The sequence below is a fragment of the Candidozyma haemuli genome (assembly GCF_002926055.2).
Source record: "Candidozyma haemuli strain B11899 chromosome Unknown H_2014730914, whole genome shotgun sequence".
Classification (NCBI taxonomy): Eukaryota; Fungi; Ascomycota; class Pichiomycetes; order Serinales; family Metschnikowiaceae; genus Candidozyma; species Candidozyma haemuli.
Window position 1 is genome coordinate 446,574 of NW_020289907.1, and position 21,989 is coordinate 468,562.

The following is a 21,989-nucleotide window of genomic DNA, read 5'->3' on the forward strand; positions in this document are numbered from 1 at the left end:
TTCTTTACACAATGATGCTTCGCAAAGCCTGTGTTGTGGTTGGAAGAGTAGACGCCTATGCACTTAGAGAGACTGGATAAGCTGGGAGGTTCCGTGTTTCTGTTTAAGTTTGGATAACAAGACGTAAGGCTGGGACACAATGGCCATTAATAGCAACATGGGTGAATTTGTTCGACGCTCGAGCCCCGTTTGGGGATACTTTCCTGGCCTTTTGTGTATTGTCTGAGTGGTTATCAATGACGAGCAGACACATAAAACGCATCTTGCAAGTGGTATACCCTGGCTTGAGTGTACAACGATTCCGTTAGCGGTACGCCCAACTAAGTATGTAAAAAAAATATTATAAAACTTGCATTTATCTTAAACGGAAAAAGGCTTGAAATCGCCCACAATGCCTTCTTTTGGCGCTTTAGAGACAAGGAGCGCTGGAACTCACATTTAAAGGAATTGCGTGCCAGCAAACTTCAACTTGACAACTCGACAAGTCGACTCTGCCCTTTTATGCCCTCCCCAAAAGAAAAAGCCCCTAGATCTTCAAGGCACAGCTTCAGCGAGATTCGCTTACATCCGTGATTGGCGTTGCTTGGGTTGTTTTCTAGAGCAAGCATCATTGACTTAGCAAGCTCCATAATGGAGGCTCCGACGAAGCGATCCTCGGGGGATGTCGCCTATCCATTTCTGAAATGAATGAAGTAGTCATTAAGAGGTGGAATGAGTATCTTCCACGAAGAATGTGGGCCCCCATTGTTACCACTCGTGGCCTCCGCCTATCACCATGCTCGCTGGGTTCGGCGTTAGGTGAACAGAAAACAAGCACATAGGGAGGGAAAGAAGCTGGGGAGAAAGAGGCCATGTGGTGGAGGGAACTGGGTTGGGTGATAGGAGGTTGGTGGTTTGTGGGGGCCTTGAAAGGCGTGGAAACCAGGTTTTTTGGTTGATTTGGGCTGGCGCCAGCAGAAAAAGTGACTCAAGGAGCTCAATTACTTCAGGAGGAAACGAAATGGAGCAAACAAAAAGGCGTCTGAATATATAAACTTCAGTGGCTCTACTTCCTGCCCTGGGTTAAGCTTGGAGCTTTAGGTTTCGCTTGGACGTGGTGGTTCGGTAAATCAGTGGGACCATCCACTTTTGACAAGACAACGACGCCGGGGCCTATCCGAATGGAAACTATTACCACACCATCTGATGGAAACAGGACATTCTTGATTTCCCTTGCAGATTTCTTGCGGTTTAAGGTTGTCGACGGTGCATCGATAAAGCATGTTTCTGTTGGAAATTGACAAAAGACTGTGGGACTAAACCTAAAACCTAAAACGATTTCCGTTGAACACAAGCAGGTCATTGACGAGGTCCATATGGCTTTAAAAGCTGTGCCAGGAGTAATAAAGGAAGATTTCTGAATCAAAAAAAGTGTTCTTCTTAATGATATCTGGTTCTTTCATTACTTTCCTTCCAATCCCCTAAAGACAAACCTCCACCTGTGATTCCACTGCAACCCAAAAACTCCAAACTCCTAAATCCTCCTTTCCAGCCATTCATCAAGTTCCCAGCCTTTTTCTTCCCCTTGCCAACCTCCAACACTTCCCCTTTCCAACCTTCTCTTTCCTTCAAAACCCACCGAACTCTCCCTCCAAAAACCCACCACACTTCCCCCCAACCCCCTTCTTTCCTCCGTTCTCTCCCCATTTTTCCCTGCTTTTTTCCCGACCTTTTTTTCTCTTGTTCTCTCTTTTCTTTTTCACTAAGAACAATTGGATCATCATGATCTCCCTCCCACGTATATTAGCACCTCCACGTTCTGCCCAATTCCACAGCACCACTCGACCCGCCACAGAATCTGCAGAAAACAAAAGTCATGTTTCTGTAAACTTCACTTTATTGTCCCAGAGTTCCTATTTTTTTTTTACCAATCTACACTTTCTGACTCTGTTCATCTTCCCGTCCATCTTCCCTACCACTCGTGCTTCCCCAGATTTGATGCGCACCCAAAATTCACCTTCTCCAAACCTTAACCAAACCTTCAAAGGACATGGGCCTCTTCAAGCGCAAGGAGCGCCTGGACTCGCCGCAATTGCACGGCCTGCTGGCGCCTATAAATACCACGCCGTCGCCTTCGCTGGACTCGGGCTCGAAAAGCAGTAAAGTCAGGTTCTTGAAGGGAAGACATCTGCATCAGGAAGAGAAGACAGGGGAGGAGCTGAAACCCAGGCTGAAACCGCTGCTTCCACGGCAAATCAGTACTGAACATCATATTGTGCATCACCAGGATGAGGACGAAGAGGAATTCGAGTCAGATCTGGACTACGAGCCTCATATGCATACATGGATCCCTAGAGATAGGACGGCTACGGTATCCCAGCTTTCTACGTTGATGGGGTACTGTGGGTTGGGGTCGCTGGATCTGAAGGAGGCGCTTCAGAAAGCTGCCAACGAGGAGCTGAAACGGACGTTTTCGTTGTTGAACGAGTCGTATAAGATCACTCGTTTGTCGCCTACGATGAATAGGAAAGATGCGCTGTTGGACGCTTCCATCATCAACGAGCCTCAATTGGAGCTTATCAATAAGCTTAAGGAGGAGTTGAACGCTGTTCTTGACATGCAAGGGGATTTGCCAAAGCAGTATGCTTATTTGGACCAGCATAAGACATTGAACCAGAGGTATGGTACAGTCAAGGATGTGGTTGGCCGTGGAGCGTACGGAGTGATTAAGCTTATTGATTCGGGAGATAGCCAGATTTACGCTGTCAAGGAGCTCCAGAAACGCCCGATTCCTGATAGCAAACGCATGGAGCCCAGCGATAAGTTCATTGATCGGGTGATTTCCGAGTTTATTCTCTCTTCAACGCTAAACAACAAGAATATTGTTCGTACAGTGGATCTTATGGTTTCCCTACCGCCGCAGGATGCCTCTGTGGATACCAATGCAGCCAACTTCATCGAGAAGAACATGAAGGTCAACCAGGTGATGGAATCCAGCAATGGCGGTAACCTCTTTACGTACTTGAAGAAGTGTGTTACCCAGAAACACTACGTTTCCATTGACGATATCGATTGCATGATCAAGCAGATTGCTCGTGGTGTTTGGTACATGCACCAGCACGGCGTGGCCCACTGTGACTTGAAGCTTGAGAATATCTTGATTGACTATGACGAGAGCTCCATCGCTCCTGACGCTGACGGCAAGAAAAAGGCTCGCATGAACCTTAAGATTTCAGATTTCGGTAAATCTAGTGTTTTCCGTACAGCTTGGGACTCGTCTGAACAACTCTGGCCAGCTTCCAGTGGTGCTATAGGCTCAGAACCGTATATGGCTCCTGAGGAGCACGGCAAGGTATGCAAAAGCTGGTCTTTGGCAAAGAAAGACTGCTGGGCGCTTGGAGTGTTGATTCTTGTGTTGTACAACGTCAGAAGACACTATTTCTGTGGTGCCTCCGAGAACTTCGTTGTAGCTACATACTACGATGAAACATCCAAAGAAGAGGATTCCAGAGCATACGGAAGCACTTACTTATGGAAACGAACAGATCTCAAACCGCTTTCTCATAAGAAATACAAGGATTCTGTGTTTGACGAGTACGTTCACAACGCCATGGACGCCGACTACGACAGCAAAACACAAGAGTGGACCATCAAGAAAAAGGGCACTTTTATTCCTATCGAAACGCTTTTCGATAAAGGTAGCGACGACGAACACTCAAATGCATCTGCCAGCGAAGACGAAGAAGGTTTCGAGGAATCTGACTACGAGTTACGGCGTCTTTTCATATACAAGCTCCTTGATATGAATCCTTCTACGAGACTAAGCGTTGACGCTCTTCTCACAGGCGCCTGGCTAAACGATGTCGAAAGTTGTGCTTGATGTATATAAACAAGATTAGGTAAGAGTACAAAGGGGACCAACATGCTGTAGTTGCAAAGCAGGTACCACAGCAAATGCCATATGCAACGTGGGGGGAACTGAAGATGGAATATTAACGTGAATAGAAATGAAATGGCGGCAGCGGGCGAAGCTGTACGCCATCATGAGATGCAATTGATTGAAGAGCCCTGTGGCAGCTTAAAAGTCAGCAAAGAGCTCTCCGTACGGATCGTCCACGCCCGTTATACCATAGTCAAGTTCCTTATCCTCAGGATAGCGGTCAAACTGGGATGTGTCACCCACACCAGACGTGATGGGAGGCTCGTAAGGCGTTTCAATATCTCTAGAAAGGAGTCTCTCCCAGATCACTTCCTTGAACCAAGGATGGTTCTTCACGTCGTCGGACCCGTTTTGAAGGTTACCTAGTCTCTGTGTCAAGTCCTTCACAATAAGTTTCTGAAGCAAATCAAGAATATCTGGAGGCAAGTAGTCAGGGTAGGTGATGGTTCCGTTCAAGATGTTCTCATATGTCTTCATGGGCGTAGGGTCGTAGAACGGCGTGTAGCCTGTAAGCATTTCAAAAATGAGTATACCGAAAGACCACCAGTCGACAGACTTGTTGTAAGGCTTGGTGGCCACCACCTCTGGCGCAATGTAATCCGGTGTACCACACAAGGTGTAAGTGACGTCAGTGACCTCTTTAGCAAACCCAAAATCCGTGAGTTTGATGTGACCGTTCTTATCCAAAAGAATATTTTCTGGCTTCAAGTCACGGTAGATGATATCGAGGTTATGAAGGTATTCGATAGCGAGAAACACTTCGGCAGCATAAAACTTAGCCACAGGCGTAGGGAACCTCTGGGACTTGCGCAACAAAGAGAAAAGCTCGCCTCCTTCTATGTAATCCATAATCATAAACAAATTATGGCAATCCTGGAACGTGCCCCACATGCGGATGATAAACGGATGCTGCGCAAGCTTCAACATTCTGCGCTCGTCGTTGGTATGCTCCACTTGCTTCATATTGATGACTCTCTCCTTCTTTAACGTCTTCATGGCGTAGAAACGGCCATTGTGGACCGACCTGGCCAAATGCACACGGCCAAAAGAGCCCGTGCCCAAAGTTCTAAGAATCTGGAAGTCGTTCAACGAGTACTTGCCCTTGGTGGTCACGTCCCTATGCTTGTTCTTGCTGGACTTCTGCGCCGGCTGGTTCTGGTTCAGCACGTTCATGTTGGCTGCGTTAGCTGCAGTTTCCTGGGCCAGCGGTTCGTTGCTCTGGTTGTTTTGCTGGCCAGCTTCTCCCTGCTGGGTCTCGTGATAGTCCATTGTATAGGGATAGGAAAGGAAAAAGAAGGCAGAAAAAGCTGAAAAGTGGAAACTATCTCTCCAATGGAAGCGATGGGCCGAGGATCAAAAGAAGCACAGCCGCTGAATAGGGGAAGAATGTAGCCTGCGCTGGTCCAAACTGTCACTTCTGAGAGGAAAAGCACACTGGTATTATCAACTTTCAGGTTTCTTATTTTCGCTCTCACTCACCTTCGCTTGTAAGCAGTATCTCCCAAAAAGATGTCAAACGGTGGGCGTAGAGACAGGAAAAGTGATGAAAGCCGCAAGGTTCCTAGAACAAACGGGCACTAGGAGGGCCTAAAAAAGAGGCTGGTTTTTTATCATTTGAAAAAGTTTTTTAAGTAGTGGGGAAGGCAGGAGAGGGGGGAAGGATGGAAGGATGGAGAGGAAGTACACTTGCACGTGACACAGGCCCCAGCCGTTCTCTCCTTTTTTTCAAGTCCACATTTGCTTCTTCGCTGGAACTTGTCGTTTTTTTCGTTTTGCGGGTTCCTGTGATTATGCCAGTCGTTTTTTTAGGTGGTTTTGCTTATAAAATGCCTCACTGCGGACACTCTTCTTATTTTTTTTTTTTTTCTTTTTCCCTCGCAATTAAACTTTCGGTATTTTTTTTTTTGTCCTCGGCTTTTTCTGCACAACCTTAAACTGGCTGCAAATGTCAAATGGAGATCTCGAATTGACATATTATGGAAGGTGGGGACCAGTCCAGTCTTTCTACGTCGCTGGAATAAACCTCTACCTCACCCAGTAATCGTCAATGTCAACCACATCGTCCATATCTGACTGCTCTGCATTGGTGTCTGAAGCGTCGTCCTCGTCTTCCTCTTCCTCTTCATCGCCTTGTCTTTCTGTACCGCCAGATTCGTCAACATCATCTGCTGAATCGTAGCCAAACCCTTCGCCGCCTCGGTTCACGTCTCTTCTGATTCTCGTACCGTCTCTGCTGCTGATGATGTTACTCATTCTTCTCAACGGATGGCGTTCTTCGGTGCGTGCTTGGCCTGCTCCTGGTGGTCCACTTTCGTGATTTGTGGCATGGCCAGAAACTAACCCAGTAATCTGGGAAAGCGCCGTCTTTGACTTCTCGTATAAGTTGTTGGCGTTCAAAAGATCGAACCTCTCGATACTGCTAACTTTTGAATTGCCCCGGCTCTTGAACTTGGGTTTCGACATGTCAATAATAATCCTTTGCAAAATCTGGCTGAATTGGTACCGGTGCAAGAGCTTTGCCTTATCCTCGGCGCTCATTTCTCCATCTTCATCTTCTGGTTGCGCTGGTGTATGACGTTCCTCACCACCTTCTTCGTCCTCGCTCTCTTCAATCACGATATTTGAAGAATTGAACAATTGCCTATCCTCGCTATGTGGATCGCTGTGAGTACGGTGACCCACGGTATCAAGAAGACCAAAGCTGACTTTATCTGGAACTTGGTAGCCAAAAGCGTCGTCTTGCCAAGTCAAATTGATGAGAATCCAGTTGATGGAAAACTTAAGTTCAATAAGCTGGTTAGCCAACTTCACTCTCTCGTTGAGATTATGACCGCAGAGCTTTTGTTCTAGCTTGTCCAGCAACTTGGCATCAAGGATACGCTTCCAGATTTCGATCATGGCCTTCAGAGGGAAGTCCAGCTTCTTGAAGACTGAAATGTTCGTGTAGCGATGATCTTCTAAGTAGTTGATACCCACAAGAAGTCTGACATACTCGGAGTTCTTGATCAATGTAAAGAAGAATTCATCTGACTGAAGGAACTCCTCTTCCTTGTGCACCTTGCCATCATCAGCGAATAAGTTGTAACTCAAAAGGTTCTGTAACAAGTATTCATGCCACGTAGAAGGAGCCGAAGTATGGCCATGCTGTGCCTCCTCTTTCACGTACTCAAGGTATGATTCCCTGATGGCTTCGCTGAAGAACGAAGAAGCAGCGGTAAGGTTTCTCATGATCTCAAAAGCAAGTATCTTGTGCTGAACAAACAAAGCATGAAGCTCCGCATCCTCTTCTATGGGACCAACAAGGCCATATAAAGACTTCTCAAAGATCAACGATAACGGAATGAAGTCCCATAATACCTTTCTGTTCTCTTCGTTCTCATTGTAAAGGTAACTCTTCACGACTTGAAGTACTGTGAGCTGCTCACGAAGATGTTCATATGCAATTTCACGCTCCTCATCTTCTGAATACTTAATCTCTTCTTCAGAAGCTGAAGTCTGGAACACCCTGGCGAGGTCCACCAAAAATGAGTCGTGGTTAACAATCTCATAACGGAAGGAACTGAAGTCAAGAATGAAATTGGCAATTGAAGCGAGGAGGATCACCTTTTTCACACAGAGAGTCTTTCTTGGAGGTGCAAACTGAAGACTCAATTCTGGGTTAGCTTTGGTAAAATACTGCATTGCATATTTGACGTTATCAAGCAGGCCCAAAATCTCCAAAAGACTAGACACAAAACTACCTCGTCTCTTGAACGAAGCTTCTCTGTTATATCTGACCTTGATGATATCAATGATGTCTTCGTTCGTATTATTCCCTCAGTTGCGTTCAAAGTAGTATCATCATCGACATCGAAAACACTTTTGATCGAGTTGCAGTCCACAAAGAAGGTTCTTAAAGTACCAATGGATCTCGAAAGAGACCTAACCAAGTAGATTGTTTGAGTGAATATTGGATGCTCTATCAAGGTGTAGATAACACCAAGATTCTTACCAAACCAGGCGAGGATTTTCGTCTGGTCTTGCTTAGAGGACTCCTGTAGGAGCTTACCCAAAACTTCGTATGATAAAAGAGCTTGCTGGATCAAGAACCTGTAGTCATCCATGAATTCAAAGACAGAAAGGCATAAGAAATTTGGACCCAGTGCTTTTGATGCCTTCAGCTCCAGAAACTTAGTCACACGACGACGGTAATCTTCATTAGAACTTGTGTAGACGCTTAAAAGCTGTAAATAATCAGAAACCTGCTCCAAAGATGTTGCATGAGCACCCAATTCTCCCCTCGAATCAGCTCCACCAATACGATGTTTCGTAAGAGTGGTGAAATCAGCGAGTTTCGTTCCTTGCTTCGATGCCACCTTGAGTTTAAAGATGCTGCTGAAAACGGGTGTCTTCTTGATAAGAGCCTGAAGATCCTTCATAATCTTCATGTCAACATTGGTATTGTGCAAATGCAAGGACATTCTTGGGTACTTGAGGCAAAGACCTGAGAGGACTGATACGGGAAGCTGAAGGAATGGAGGAATAGAATGTTTCTGGGAAAGGTCTGTGTCCAAGAGCTCGATAATCCGGGGAAATAGCTTCTCGTATGTCTTAAAGATGATCTCTTCAGAAGCCGTGCCCAGGTCCTCAAGAGCATTGAGGTAGAAATGTATCAAGTTGAGGGTAGCGATGTTAAGCAAATGACATTCTTCACATTTAAGCAAAAGAACCATGCAAAGGAACACTTCCTTGGATGTGAAAATGCTCAGCTGAAGTGGAAGTGCCTTATTCCTCTCCTTAGTGTGGTTAAGCAACTGAGCAGCTGCGACAACCAAAGACGTGATAAAGTCAATCTCAAAGAAGTCACGTAGAAGCCGCTTGTCAGCGATAATATTCGGAGAAACCTTCTCCAAAAAGTGTCCTTGTGTGGGCAAGCCATCCACATAGTGGTTATGTAACTGGGCGAATTCCTTATGGAGACGAAGCAAGCAGAGCCTAAGCAAAGACGAAGCGTATTTCTCAGTCAACTCCTTTGGAGCCCCTTTAAGAAGAAACGGAAGCGTGCTCAAACTTGAAACCACGGCAGTTCTGAGTCTCAGTGCCAGGCGTGATGTCTTAGTATCGTCACATATAAGCAATGTAGTGGTCAACTTCCACAAGTTCTCGTAACATTTCTCATCAAGCAACACATTCGTAGAATTGGCAAACACAAGCACAATCCAAAGAGCGTCACAGAGCACTTTCTGGAAGTCAGATTTCACCTGGACCACCTCACTCTCGTTACGGGCCGAACCGTGGCCTGACGATGTCGTGGCCGACGAAGATGACGGAAGAAATGCCAGACCCACATACTCAAAAAGCCTTGCCATCAATGGCACACAGCCACGTAAGCTAGCTCCATCCACAGCAGTCTTGTCGTCTGAGTTCTGGAGGTCCGCAACGAAACACGCTAGAATCCGCAAGATCACCACCTTATCGTGAATATTCCGGGAAAGCTCAATTCCAGGAAGAGCTGAGTCCCTTTCCACCTTGTCCAAGTCCTGCTGAAGCTGCTGCAAGAGCCATTCCACGAACTGTGGCTCCTGAAGCACTCTGATCTTGAGTTCTCTGTTTCCAATAAGCTGGAGTCGAAGCTCGCCCAAAGTGTCTGGAAAACCGCTGGCGCCATTGGGAAGGCCGTTCAAATGTGCATAAGTGTCCAAAGGCATAGTATACTGGAGGATTGGGGGATTTGGAGGGCCTGGTGTGGGGGAACAGTGTAGAGTACCGAGATCGCAGATAAGGTGAGGTTTGATGGTGGACTGGATAGTGAGAAATGGCAAGGTATGGAGAGGTGGTGAAGTAGGGGAAGAGGAAGGAAAAAATGTAGAAAACAAGAAAAAAATGGGGGTTTTCGACTCTGACTAAATCAGTCACGGGCTTTGTTTTGCTAAAAAAGGCCGCTGGGGCGCTGGTTCGAATTGCTGCAAACTGCAAGTGCAACACTCACCACTGCCAGCCATGGAAAGTGGCTATGCCTGCCTTTAAATCTTTCCACGCCAGAACTTCTGGCTCTCGGCAGCTGGCTTACCGTTCTTAATGTCTTCGCTCACGTGGGTGTCGGCGTCGACTCTCTTGGGAATGTACTCCAACACCTTATCCAAGCTGATATCGGCCTCTGGGCCTTCCTGGTGGTCAATGGGGATTCTAACAATGCCATTCTCGTCAGCCACGACGATATCATTAGGCAAAACACGAATTGTCTCTTCGCCGCCGTCAATGCCAGCGACTTTCACCGAAACGGGCACATTGATGCCCACAACCTTCACCACTGGCTGGCCAGCAGTCGTACCCACGCCGTAAGACCACACTGGATACTTGAGATCGTTATGTTCAGCCAAATCACGCACACGTCCAAGAATCACGGAACCGGCCGCTTCTCTATAGTTAGCTCTAGTAGACATCAATCCACCGTACAAGGCGTTGTTCACCTTGACGTAAGGTGCTCCCGTCTGCTGGAGCTCCTCGCTGACAGCCATCACAAGCATACTGTTCTTTGGGATTTCGTCAATGTACGACTGCTTCACAGCAGGACGTGGGTCCAGTTTGGGAGCGTAAAGCACAGTATAAGCTGGACCCACTGCCGTGGAAGCTCCAGCGTTAGGCTTATTGCCAATTGGGCTTCTTTGCACGAGGTTTGGAATGAACCCGCCATTCTTAAGGCCAAACGCCGCCAAGGCGTCTGAAACGTCACAAGGAGTGTACTTGGCAAGGGTATTTCTAACAGACATGATGGTGGTAGTGATTGAATAGATAAAGAGTTGGAAGTAGTTGTGGGGTGCGATTCCGCGCCCGGGGTATATCGGTGGGAGCAGTGAGGAATCGGTGTAGATGGGTACTAGGAGTGATTGGGGAGAAGGGGGTGTGAGTTGTGGGATATAGAGGGCAAAAAGGTGGCGGTTGGTTGTTTTTTGGGCGTTTTTGGGGCAGTTTTGGGGAAATGGGTGGATGGTAATGGAAGTGATTGGTGGTGATTGGAGGGTGAGAGTACGGTGGTAGAGTCAATGTAGGGTAGATAATGGGAGACAGGGGTAGAGTAAGAAGAGTTGACGGGTAGTATTTATGTGGATTTGGTGGGCTTGGAAGGTCCATAGGAGTTCTTGAAGTCAATTGAGGGGGTTGAAAGAGCCGGAGGATGGTGGTGGATGAACTCATAGATACTTACAAGCTTTACTCTTTTTTAAGCATTGAGGATCACTTGGCAAGGGACTAAGTTAGGAAGGTGAAGTCACTCATTTATGAGTCAGCTCTTGGCTTTTGGTAAAGGAGAGGTTGGTGAACAGCCAATGCTTTGATAAGAGGTCCTGCTTGGCCAGTATGCCTTGTTAAGTAAAGATGTTTAGACTACCTTAGAATGGTTAGAATGCAAATTACGTACCAAAATATCTCCGTAATATCCAAAGCCATAGCTTTGAGACTGCTTACCCCCACGGTCAATGATCTTTTAAACGTGCTCTGAACTGAACAGACCGTTGGGCTACGCCCCAATATGGAAAATATATCAGTAAAACCGTTACCTACCTGGGGTAGATTTTAATTAGCTATTTCTATGGAAAACTTAAATTCTACTTTCAAATGGTATGACATCCCACCACTGTTGTCGCTTTCCGTCAAGCAGCCCTATTTCCTTCATTACATCTACTATTATCAACTACATAAACGCAATTACCATTAAACAAATACCAGCACTTCCCTTTTCTTTCTTTAATTACCTTCGACTTCTATCGCCCTCCAATCGAGACGTGGCACTCTGGAAGGCTCCCTCAGCATATACTCCAACTTTCCCCAAAAGCACCAACAAACTCTTCCTTCCTCACAATAAACCAACCCCTTCAGAACCTCTTCGAACATTTTGGACCCTTCCATGAGCTCCCATGAGCTTCTACTTTACCCACAGGGAAAGTCCACCGTTCCAATTACGGAAAGTGCTGTGATTGTGTTGCCGCGAGACAACTATAAGTTAACGGCCCTCCCCCGTCCAATTGGGAATTCTTTTCGATTTCTTTTCTTTACCTATTGTTATCAAAAATGCTTACTCGTATTCACCACAAGATTCACGCAACACGTTATCCTCGCTACTGTCCAGCGCCAGCTCGTCAACTGTATGAGCCAGCACCAGGCTCAGCCTATAGCTTTGAAGTTGAACCACTCAACCCCAGAGCTCCCCCAATGGTTCCAGAATCTGAAACGCTTTTGGATCCAAAAAATCATAAAAACATCATCTCTACTAAGGGCTCCAACAGAGCCCGTATGAAGAACGCTATAAGAAGATTCTTTAAGCACCTCTTCAAGAAGGAAGAGCCTAAATGGCTTTCCAAAAAGGTTCTCTGCGAAGAAGAATGTCCTTCTTTTCTTAAAGATAAAAGAACGCAGAGAAGGTTCTACAAGACCATTTTTCGTAGTTTTGTTGACCCAATTACTTGCGAATTGCCCAAGTACACTGCTCTTAAGGAGCAAATGGATACTCAGCTTCCATATACTTACCCAGACTACTTTGCTGAGCACTCAGAAGCCTCTTCTATTCAGATGGAGGAAGAAGATGCTGTCCTGATCCAGGATTCTGAGTTTGGTTCCTTCGTGGAATCCACCTTCTTGGTAACTCCAGAGCAACTGGTTTCCAACAAGCCAGCTCTGTGTATGGCTGTGGGTTCTCTTTCCCCATACCACCAGTTTATGCTGTTGCTTAAACTCACCCAATCTCTGAATGGTACTATTATGCCTTCAGCTATCAATGCAGCCTTGAGTAGCATTGCCCAAGCCAAACCTTATGATCTCAAGATCATCACCACTTCTTCTCCTATCCAGAAAAGGCAAGTGGAACCAACCAGTCCCCTCAAAATCATTGAAGTTCTTGCTTCACCTCTGGCATCGATGCCAGAATCCCCAGTCATTATGGCTCCTCCTTTGTCTCCATTCAAAACAGGCAAACAGTCAATTGTGGGCAACAGAATCAAGGACACACTTGAAAGACTCAAGCAGTGTGCTGATTCCAAGCAAAAAGCCCCCGTGGACAAGCAATTGGAGAAGGCCAGGTTCAACAGGATCGCTTTCCACCTGTCGAGGCAATTGGGCCTCAGATGCGGGAAGCCATGAGCACCTAACATGATAAAACAGGTACATTTAAATAAGCAAAAAGTAAATATATAAATAAATATTTATTAAAAGGTATCAGTATGTTGTTTTTTACCTTGGGGGTGTTATATTGAAGGAATTGTTCGCAGTGGAGACTGGCGGGTGTCAGTCGTACCTTCCAGCCTTCATTCACTGGAACCCTAAGGAACATCGAAACCTTCCTTGACCCTTAACTATGTACATTTTCATTGATGCAACGTGGCGCTTTATTCAAGACGCTTTCTCAAGACCTTCAACCGCTCGTTCTCGATGTCGCCCTCGGTGGTCCTCTCCTCGTCTGTCTCCAGGACTCTCAAACGGTCTCTCTCGGTCCTTGGACCAACTTCGTCCTCCTTTGTGTCTTCCTGAAGCGGCACGATATTCTGAGCGACCTTAAACCTATTAAGATTCTGGAGGAAGTCACCGCTCAACTCGTAATCCTTCAACACTCTCTCGTTCGTCACGCCTTCATCGTGGAAAGCGTTCAAAATAGCTGTAAGCGTCTTTGGGTGTATCATCGTTCGTGAATGTGGCTGCTGGGAATCAAGCTGGTCCTTGACCTCTTTCTGGCCCTTTTCATAAAGCGCTTTCCTATTAAGAAGCTGCTTCAACGCTCTCACATCCAATTGTTGCTGATTTGGCCCTGCAGCATCTTCACTCTTAATCTGGCGTCCAAGCTTACTAATCGAATCAATAAACGCCTGGTCGGCTGTAGGATCCATACCATCCTTTCCGTGTGGCACATTACCCTGGCCCTGTGGCGACTGCTGCTGGAACCTGTGCTGCGATGGTACCTTAGAAGTCTCCTTCTGACTTTCAGTACCCTCCTTTTTTGTCTTTTCTGGGCCCTTCGGCGTCTCCTGCCCTCCCTCTGCTGATCTCTCGAATTGCTCCTTGAGCTCCTTGGGTGGAAGATGTGCCCTGGAACTCCTCAGAATCTTGTCAGTATTGACGATGTTCTTGGTGAGCTTCCGTGCTGGCCTCGATGCAGAGCTTCCCATGGTTTATAGTGGCGGTTTAAGTTGGCCAAAGGTGGAGTAGATGGGATGCTTTAAGTAGTAATACTGTTAAATGTATTGGCTCATCAGGCTGCGCGCACTATGATCTGGGGAACCCACTTTGAACGAAGAGACAACTGAGGAGGGAGTGTTTCTTGGGTTATGACGTTTTCTAAGTTGAATCTTGGCCTCCTCGCTTCTAGGCAATATCCATGGCTTTCCGCTTTGAACCTGGTTCCCTGTAAACTACTTGGATCAACCTACACTATCCACATCGTCTAGATGGTTTATTATTATACAAATGCAAATGCTGTTGAGCTGCTGGGCTCTGCCTGCCTTAAGCCAGGCTCTTCTTTTCCTTCTTCTTCTTATCCTTCTTATCTTTCTTCTCTTTCTTGTCCTTTTTCTCCTTCTTCTCCTTCTTATCCTTCTTTTCCTTCTTCTCAACAGACTCGTCCGAAGAGACCTTGGCCTTCTTGATCACCCTGCCGTCCTCGTCTAGTCTCAGCTCGGCAATAGGCTGGGCCTCCTTGAAATCCTTAGCGCCATATCCAGTAGCGAAGTGTCTCATCTTCAAGCCATCGATCTTCTCAACATCTTCTCTGGGAACAGTAACAGCCCCAAAGTCGATCTTTGGAATATCAACAACCTCTCTTATCGTGTAGTATCTGTCGATGTGCTTGCCTCTCAACTCCTCGTTGACGATGGCGTATTTAGCGTTGTCTGAAGAAAAGTGTTCCTCGTTAACCTGGTACTTTGTCTTGTCCACCTCAACTGGCTTGACACCGTCATTTCTAACCTTTCTGGAAGTGAAAGAAACAGGCAATGTCTTCAATTTTTTAAGTGGGAATCCCTTGGGAGTCTTGATGAGCCAAACCTCCTTGTCGTCCATGGACTTTGGCGCTTGGAGGGGAACCTTAGTGAAACCCTTTGGAGGCTCAAATTGGGCATCTTCATATTCAGACCCACTTTCGGAGTCGTACACTCTTTCGTCTGACTTGTGGGATGGAGCCATTGTGGAGGGATCGAAAGAGCTAGTGATAATAGTCGATGCTCATCAGAGATTTTTTTGAGCAGAGTAGGGTAGTATGCAGGTTGGTGTTAACTATGGTACTCTGGTCCCTCTATAAAAGTCGGTCTAGGTAGGAAAAATGGTATAGTGTTTTTCTATTTCTTTGAAAATATAGCTGAGAGTGAGATCTGTCGTTTTCATGGCGTTTGCAGGGTTTACGGTTGTGTGGTTCGCACCTGAAACCAACTTGAAAGAACAGGGTAAACTGTCACCAAAAGACCACTAAGTTTATATCTCAAAAACGAATTATATTTGTATAGTATGTTAATAAGCTAATACATTAATGCTTTGTTCCTTTACTTCGTGTGTTTAGGCCCAAATGCTGTCAAGGTGGGCCATCGTCCCTTCCTGTCCAACCTATGAACTTCCACTGCTTGAAGACCAGGCAGGCACCATTTCAAAATGGGATAGATATCATGTGCTCTTCGGTTTGCGGTGATTTTGATACCGCTCAGTCCTTCTTGCTCATCCATACGCCCATAGTATCCGGTCCTCTTTCGTGCAGAGCCAGAAATGCCCCTTTAAAAGCTTCTTCTGACACGTCATACGGTTACAGAGCTATTTAAGCGCTTCTATGCTACTTAAAGCTCCCAAAATCATCAAATTCTTCCTCTTTCAAGCTTGTTCTACCTATATATGTCAAATAGGCATGGCTTGCGTATTGTTCTACGCTCGGTTATGTATGATTTACTATCTTGCGCAGCTGCGGCGCATGAACTACCAGAAACAAGCCCAATCTTGGCTTTTAACAATATGAATAGACTTTCTGAGGCCAGTAGAGTCCATCAGAATTCATCAATGGTTTTATCAGACCCCAAAACAACTCAAAATTGTATCTTTCTATGGATATCTGGGTAAGAGAGGTGCGTGGCCTGCAGGCCTGGCTGCAAAATCTGGGGTATATAAGAAGCGCATTTGTGATTTCCCCAGGTTTCTTCTCCCTACCACCTTCTTTTCGTTCAGCAACCACCCAGTCACGATGAGATTCGATCAGCAAGTTCCGACTTTTATTTGCCGACCCTTATCGTCGCCGAGCGACCACTCGGGGCCTCAGCCCCTCCAGTTTAGAAACGGCGTTCCTTTGAAGCAGTTTCCACCCAACCATTTCCCACAGAAGTCTGCCAACTTCTCTCACAACCCCTCCACCTTGGAGATGACCACCTTCTCACCCGTCGCCTTTCCAGGCGCTGATGATGCCCCTTCTTCCCCTAAGAAGAAGAGCTTTTGGCGTCGTCTCTTCTCCAGGAGACGCAGCCGCAAATATGATGATGCTACCAAACCAGATGATAACCACCACGAGAAAGCCTCTTTCACTTATAAGAGACATACTCCGATCACCACCAGGCTGGCCCATGCCGCCGACAAGCACGTCGTCGTTCTCAAGGACGCCTTGGGTTTGAACACCCGCGTTGACGACGAAACACCCAAGCCATATGGCACCCCGGAAGGCACAACCTATGAAGCCTTCCAGCGCATGAATGGCAACCTTTTCCCTTCCCTCGAACCACATTCGTTCGTGATGAAGCCCATTGACTCGACGACTAACGCCTTGGAGTTTAAACAAGGCAACCTTAGCGCCACTTTCAGACTCAAGTCTTTCCGCTTGCAGAAGTCAAGCGATGGTTCTCTCTCTTGGAGGCCTTCTGCCGAGGTACCCCGGGAGTCTCCCTCCTCTCGGATAGAGCTCGACAAGATTGCCGCTGCTGCTTTTGAAGAGAGACCCGTCGCCCTTCCTGATCTTCGCTCGCTGGAGACTTATGCTCTGGTCGGCTGTAGCCCCGTCCCTAAGTGGGCTGCCGACATCGCCGAGCTTCGTAAGAACATCCCTGATGCAGAGAATCTTACCATCTTCCAGGCGCTTCGCTTTGCCCAAAAGGCAGAGAAGAATCCTGTTCTTGCCGAGCTCATCAAGGAAGTCGCCTACAATGAGTTCATCAACTACGACACTGAGAACGTTAAAGCCTTGAAGGCTGACGGCGCCTTTGCTCGCTCACCTCGTGAGTCTTTCGCCGGTCATTTTGAGGAATTGACTGCCAAGTACGTGTCGTCCTCGTCGCCTTCCAGCACTGGGGTCCCCTCCTTTAGACCCCGTGCCGCCCTGGTCCACACCTTCGTCCTGCCTTCCTACAGCGACAAGGCTGTTGATGGCCAAGCCCAGGCTAAACGTTCTAAGCGTCGTCGCCTTTCCTTAGCCCTTGGTCGTCTTTCTCGTCGTTGGTCCTCTCGTGCTAAGCTCTTTAGGGAGCACTGGCGTGAGGACAGAGTCCACAGGGACTCTGCGAAAGAGACTAAGAGAAGCATCAAGGTAGAAAAGCGCAACATTGCTTTGTTGGACAAGGAAAAGCAGTTGTTGCAGTTGCAGTCTCAAGTTCTGAAGGCCTCCCACCAGAAGGCACAAGAAGAGAAGGACCACCAGCAGGCCGAGTACCACAGACAGCTCGCCGCTAAGCAGGCCGCTCAGAGAAGAAAATTGGAGTTGTTGGAGAACAAGGCTGTCGCCGCCGAGGCTGGTAGAAAAGTTGCTGCCGCCTTGAAGCGTAATAAGGTCTTGCTCGACAACGAGGTCAATTCCCAGTTCGAGAAGGTTTCTCCCCAAACCTCATCAAAGACCTCCTCCTCCAAACGTTCTAAGAAGAGCACGTCGACGCTGATGACTACTCCTACAGTCAGTCCTTCTGTTTCCCGTCCAGGTAACTCCTCTTCTAAGGTATCACCAAAGCAAGGCCTTGCTGGCAAGGACCCCAATGGTTACCTCGATGACAGAGAGATGGAGGAGAACCCTTGGAACATTGGTGGAGACGTTGAGCTTCGCAGCGTTATTGCAAAGGAGAGACCGCTTCTTGGAATCAAGCCCAAGAAGACCGTCGTCGGGTCTCGAGTCGTCTCCGTTGCCTCTTCTGTTCATTCTGAGGAATCGGAATTGAAACCTTTTGTTCCTGTTCCTTACAGGCCTACCACTGATGCCTACTATCATGGCTTTGCCATTCCTCGTGTCGACGCCCCTCCTCCTCCAAGACCTACGGGTGCTCCCTTCTGGGAGAGGAACGAGTGGGTGAAGAACCGCATGGCCATGAAGGGTAAGATGACCAGATACATCGCTACACCTGAAGAGGTGTTGCAGGTCAAGGCCAAACTCAGGTCTATTCCATTTGCCATGGACTGGTAATACGTGCACTTTTCGTGTGATCATTTAGTCTCGTTTTGACTTTCTCGTTGGTTTATCATCATCATCATCATCATCATCATCATCATCATCATCATCATCATCATCATCATCATCATCATCATCATCATCATCATCATCATCATCATCATCATCATCATCATCATCATCATCATCATCATCATCATCTACGTCGTCGCCGTTGGCGCCATCACTCCCATCGACCTTACCCCCTTTGCTGGTGGCTCTACTCTCTGGCAGGAGAGTAGCTGCTCGCCAGGTATATCAATAAAGTTATTTAATAGTTCGTGTAGCACCTTTTCTACTCTATGCCCAATGGGTTTCGTTGTCCACTTAACCCATAAAGGCTGTGACGTGTCATCTTGATGTTGTTACCGTTTAGGAAGGTGTTTTAGGTATATCTGTCCAGTTGCCCAAACCGTTCATGGTCTGAGAGAGGTAACTACAAACTTCTCTCACCATGGAAAGTCCAAAAGAACGATAGATAAGAGGTGCGTTGGCCACCTTTCTTCCCGTATCCCTCTTCCGTTTAGTACTCCAAATTTTATAAGTCCAAAATCCAAAGATGTCCCCTCCGTTTGATGTTCTTTTAGAGCTTCCAGGCCTCATCCAACCTCATGCGACCAACAGAAAGCTATATCTGAGAGTGGTGCTAGTAGTACATAGGCCAATAGAAATTGACACCTTTACTTTGAATATCAAAGGTGTTTCGAAGTTGACGTCCAGAGGTGGCAAGGTCGATAAAGAAGAAGTGTTCGCCACGGGCACATCCAATCTCTTGACTGGAAGAGAGACAACATACGACGAAGGTACTTACACTTTTGAATCCACGTTTATGTTTGCAGACATAAGAACATTTCTTCCCTCCCAGCAGCTTCAAATGCCAGATGGAGTGGTTTCCACTTTTGAGTACGTGCTCAGGGCAACCTGTAAGACGGTTGATGAAGTCGAGATGGAGGTGGTAAGGCCCGTACAAATCAGACCAGCCTTGCAAGACTTGCTGTTGGATACCGAATTTTTTGCATCCACCGAAACTCGTCCACCTTGTGTCTCGACAGAATTCACTCGTACACTTGGTAAGGCCAAGAGGGACAACATAATCACCAGAGCCATCACAGATGTGCCTTTCCGGATTGAATTCGCTTACAACCGCAAGTATCCAGACCTCCAGTTCACTTCTACAGATAATGTCTACTATCAAAAGGAGAACTTGGCTGACTTCATTGACGTCTACATCTATACTCCATTTTCAAAAGCTACCATTATGAAGCTGTATCACGGGAAACGTTGGAGAAAGACAGCATTGTTGGCTCCTACCTTGAAGCTACTGATGAGCGATGTGAATTTGAAGCAGCGGTTTGTACGTGAAGGTAAGACTGTTGAGGGACACTCGCTTGTGTACCCATTGCTTGAGCGTGAAAACTACATGGCCGTTGGCCTTGAAAAGTTTGAGGAAGTCAAGAGGACTTTTCCATGGACCAACGTCAAACAACAAGGTCTTCTTACGGACTATGAGTACCGTTTTAAGCTTCCTAATCGGTTGTTGAGATGTTGTCTTGATACACTGGCCCAATCGTACTACAATAAGCTTTTGAGTCTGTACATTACGCTATTCATCAAGTTTGAAATCTCCTTCTTGCCTGACCTTCCAGACCAGCTGATTGAATTGGAAAGCCGGATTCTCTTGTTGCCACAAGACAGAAAGAGACTTAGGCAGATTGAGGAGGAACGTGGCATTCGGTGGTATGATACTGAAAGACCAACGGTGTTGCCTCCGTACACGAAGGATGATGAAAAGAGAAGTGATCAGTTTTGGTAAGTACTTAAAGTGTATCATTTTTTATATACGAATTCGTGCAAATTAGGTAGTCGTAAGAAAAAAGCAGCGGTGAAGAAAATGAAAAGAATATGCGGTAGCTCACCACTCAGGCGTCTGTCTCCATTAAAGACAGCGTGCCATATGTAGTGGGCTCAAAAGATTTGAGAATCAACCTCAAATGTGCTTCACATTTAGAAAAAGTAAAATCTCTTACTCTTTGGGATGAGAGGCAAGCTGGAGTTGCTCAACTTGTTAGTCTCTGGGTTGTAGTTGATGGTGTCATCGCTTTGGACAATGAGCTCAATCTGGTAACCTCTGGCCTTGTTTGGACACTCAGTCTGGTTGTTGTTACCCCAGTGAACGTAGTATTCACCTCTGAAGTTGTTAGCAGGACAAGCCAAGAAACCAGTAGAGTTCTGGTATGTCAACTTCTGGTGGGTGATACCAAATCCGCTGCTAGCGTTCACAGCAGATTCGGTGGTGGACAATTGGTAAGTTTCTGGGTTAACGTAAACGTTAGTGTTGTGTGGCTCAATCTGAGAAGCGTTTGCAGACTTGTTGGAGCCAGGCAAGTTCAAGATGTAGTCGTTGTTGGCCTTGATTCTGCCAAAGAAGGCAGTCTCGTCTGTGTTGAGCACAAGGTCATAGCCGTCCCACTTCAACAAGTAGTACTGGAAAACAGCACCTTCGTGATGAGCAATCACCGAAAATACCGGAGAGCTTGGTCTATAGAGACGCTTATTGATTGGAAGGGCAGTGACAGCCGAGATGACCACGAGCAAGTATGTAAGGAAAAGTTGCATAATATGTGAAATCAGGAAAAATCCGATAGGGAAAAACAGCCAGCACCAGGAAACCCGACGAATATATATATGTCCAAAAAAGACCCTGTAGGTCTGCAAAAAGATGCAATATATGCAGTGAGCCAGGCACCGGCTGGCAAGTAGCAGAGGTTATGAGAGTGACTTTCCGAGGCTGAGACACTATTTTTGGCAGCGACATCCTGCGTCGTGACGTGGAAGACGTGTGCGATGGTAATGACATTGCCCAATTAGGCAATAATTTCTCGTCCGAAGAAGGACATGGCTCTCTAAGGCACCCCAAGACGTGTCTAAGGTTTCTTCATGGAGAACGTTGGAGGGGACCCGGAGGGTGCTTGTTTGACCTTTCCGCTTTGGGTTAGCTAATTACCTTTGAGAGGCTTTTTTAGTCTCGAAAAAGAATGCCACTATACTACGGAAGCATTCATCATCGAGTGAATGGACACCCGGAAAAATCATCCAAGACTAAGAAGCAGAACCGCTTGTTATCAGACGACATTCAATTAATACTTGTCTTTTGTGCACTACGCACACGTTGGCTCTTACAAAATCCCGTTCCACCTCTCTGCAAAAGCTGCATAAGATGCACACACTAAAGGCAGTGCAAAGTGTACTCACGCTAAGAGAAGTGTCCGGTCACGGACCTCTAAAGCAACCTTCTATGATGTCGTGGTGGTGCATGCAGAACGGTCACAGTGAAGGCATTGCTAGTGGGCCTTGGCACGTGACTGTGCTTTGACGAAGGCACAAAGCCTCAGGAACCGCAAAGGTGAAAAGGACAACAAGGCTGAAGGAAATGTATGGCGGTTTCAGTTAAAATCCTGGTTTGGGCCGAAAATGCTCAAGAGGGGTTAACTTTTAAGGAAGTTTAGGTTTTATTCTTTTAGATCATTGTTCTAATTATTTTTGACACTGTTTTGCGAACGGCCTGATTTGGCCAGTTCTCAGAGTATAGTAGATTTTGCACTAGTATGACAAAAATTTACGAAACACTTGCAAAAATCCAGAATTGGTAAATTGCAAACATATGCAAGGGGAGAAGCTTTT

The 21,989-nt window shown here is 46.6% G+C and overlaps 10 protein-coding genes across 10 annotated transcripts; 4 read left to right on the top strand and 6 right to left on the bottom strand. All coding sequences in view use genetic code 12, as the record gives it.

Moving 5' to 3' along the window:
• Window positions 1–2,029: 2,029 nt before the first annotated feature.
• CXQ85_004731 (uncharacterized protein) lies at window positions 2,030–3,859 on the top strand (the record flags this gene model as incomplete). The annotated part of the gene is made up of 1 exon (XM_025488340.1): window positions 2,030–3,859. One exon carries the CDS (start codon window positions 2,030–2,032, stop codon window positions 3,857–3,859), a length of 1,830 nt encoding a protein of 609 aa, XP_025343002.1.
• A 198-nt stretch (window positions 3,860–4,057) lies between these two features.
• On the bottom strand, window positions 4,058–5,188 carry TPK1 (cAMP-dependent protein kinase catalytic subunit TPK1; the record flags this gene model as incomplete). The annotated part of the gene is made up of 1 exon (XM_025488341.1): window positions 4,058–5,188. One exon carries the CDS (start codon window positions 5,186–5,188, stop codon window positions 4,058–4,060), a length of 1,131 nt encoding a protein of 376 aa, XP_025343003.1.
• Window positions 5,189–5,944: 756 nt separating this feature from the next.
• CXQ85_004733 (uncharacterized protein) lies at window positions 5,945–9,606 on the bottom strand (the record flags this gene model as incomplete). The annotated part of the gene is made up of 2 exons (XM_025488342.1): window positions 5,945–7,734; window positions 7,779–9,606. 2 exons carry the CDS (start codon window positions 9,604–9,606, stop codon window positions 5,945–5,947), a joined length of 3,618 nt encoding a protein of 1,205 aa, XP_025343004.1.
• Window positions 9,607–9,921: 315 nt separating this feature from the next.
• On the bottom strand, window positions 9,922–10,668 carry CXQ85_004734 (bifunctional 4-hydroxy-4-methyl-2-oxoglutarate aldolase/oxaloacetate decarboxylase; the record flags this gene model as incomplete). Its single annotated transcript, XM_025488343.1, has 1 exon — window positions 9,922–10,668. One exon carries the CDS (start codon window positions 10,666–10,668, stop codon window positions 9,922–9,924), a length of 747 nt encoding a protein of 248 aa, XP_025343005.1.
• A 1,297-nt stretch (window positions 10,669–11,965) lies between these two features.
• On the top strand, window positions 11,966–13,030 carry CXQ85_004735 (uncharacterized protein; the record flags this gene model as incomplete). The annotated part of the gene is made up of 1 exon (XM_025488344.1): window positions 11,966–13,030. The coding sequence occupies one exon, from the start codon at window positions 11,966–11,968 to the stop codon at window positions 13,028–13,030; it is 1,065 nt and encodes a 354-aa protein (XP_025343006.1).
• Window positions 13,031–13,275: 245 nt separating this feature from the next.
• Window positions 13,276–14,049, bottom strand: CXQ85_004736 (uncharacterized protein; the record flags this gene model as incomplete). The annotated part of the gene is made up of 1 exon (XM_025488345.1): window positions 13,276–14,049. One exon carries the CDS (start codon window positions 14,047–14,049, stop codon window positions 13,276–13,278), a length of 774 nt encoding a protein of 257 aa, XP_025343007.1.
• A 334-nt stretch (window positions 14,050–14,383) lies between these two features.
• RPA34 (DNA-directed RNA polymerase I subunit) lies at window positions 14,384–15,061 on the bottom strand (the record flags this gene model as incomplete). Its single annotated transcript, XM_025488346.1, has 1 exon — window positions 14,384–15,061. The coding sequence occupies one exon, from the start codon at window positions 15,059–15,061 to the stop codon at window positions 14,384–14,386; it is 678 nt and encodes a 225-aa protein (XP_025343008.1).
• Window positions 15,062–16,097: 1,036 nt separating this feature from the next.
• On the top strand, window positions 16,098–18,284 carry CXQ85_004738 (uncharacterized protein; the record flags this gene model as incomplete). Its single annotated transcript, XM_025488347.1, has 1 exon — window positions 16,098–18,284. The coding sequence occupies one exon, from the start codon at window positions 16,098–16,100 to the stop codon at window positions 18,282–18,284; it is 2,187 nt and encodes a 728-aa protein (XP_025343009.1).
• Window positions 18,285–18,867: 583 nt separating this feature from the next.
• On the top strand, window positions 18,868–20,121 carry CXQ85_004739 (uncharacterized protein; the record flags this gene model as incomplete). The annotated part of the gene is made up of 1 exon (XM_025488348.1): window positions 18,868–20,121. One exon carries the CDS (start codon window positions 18,868–18,870, stop codon window positions 20,119–20,121), a length of 1,254 nt encoding a protein of 417 aa, XP_025343010.1.
• A 191-nt stretch (window positions 20,122–20,312) lies between these two features.
• On the bottom strand, window positions 20,313–20,924 carry CXQ85_004740 (uncharacterized protein; the record flags this gene model as incomplete). The annotated part of the gene is made up of 1 exon (XM_025488349.1): window positions 20,313–20,924. One exon carries the CDS (start codon window positions 20,922–20,924, stop codon window positions 20,313–20,315), a length of 612 nt encoding a protein of 203 aa, XP_025343011.1.
• Window positions 20,925–21,989: the final 1,065 nt, after the last annotated feature.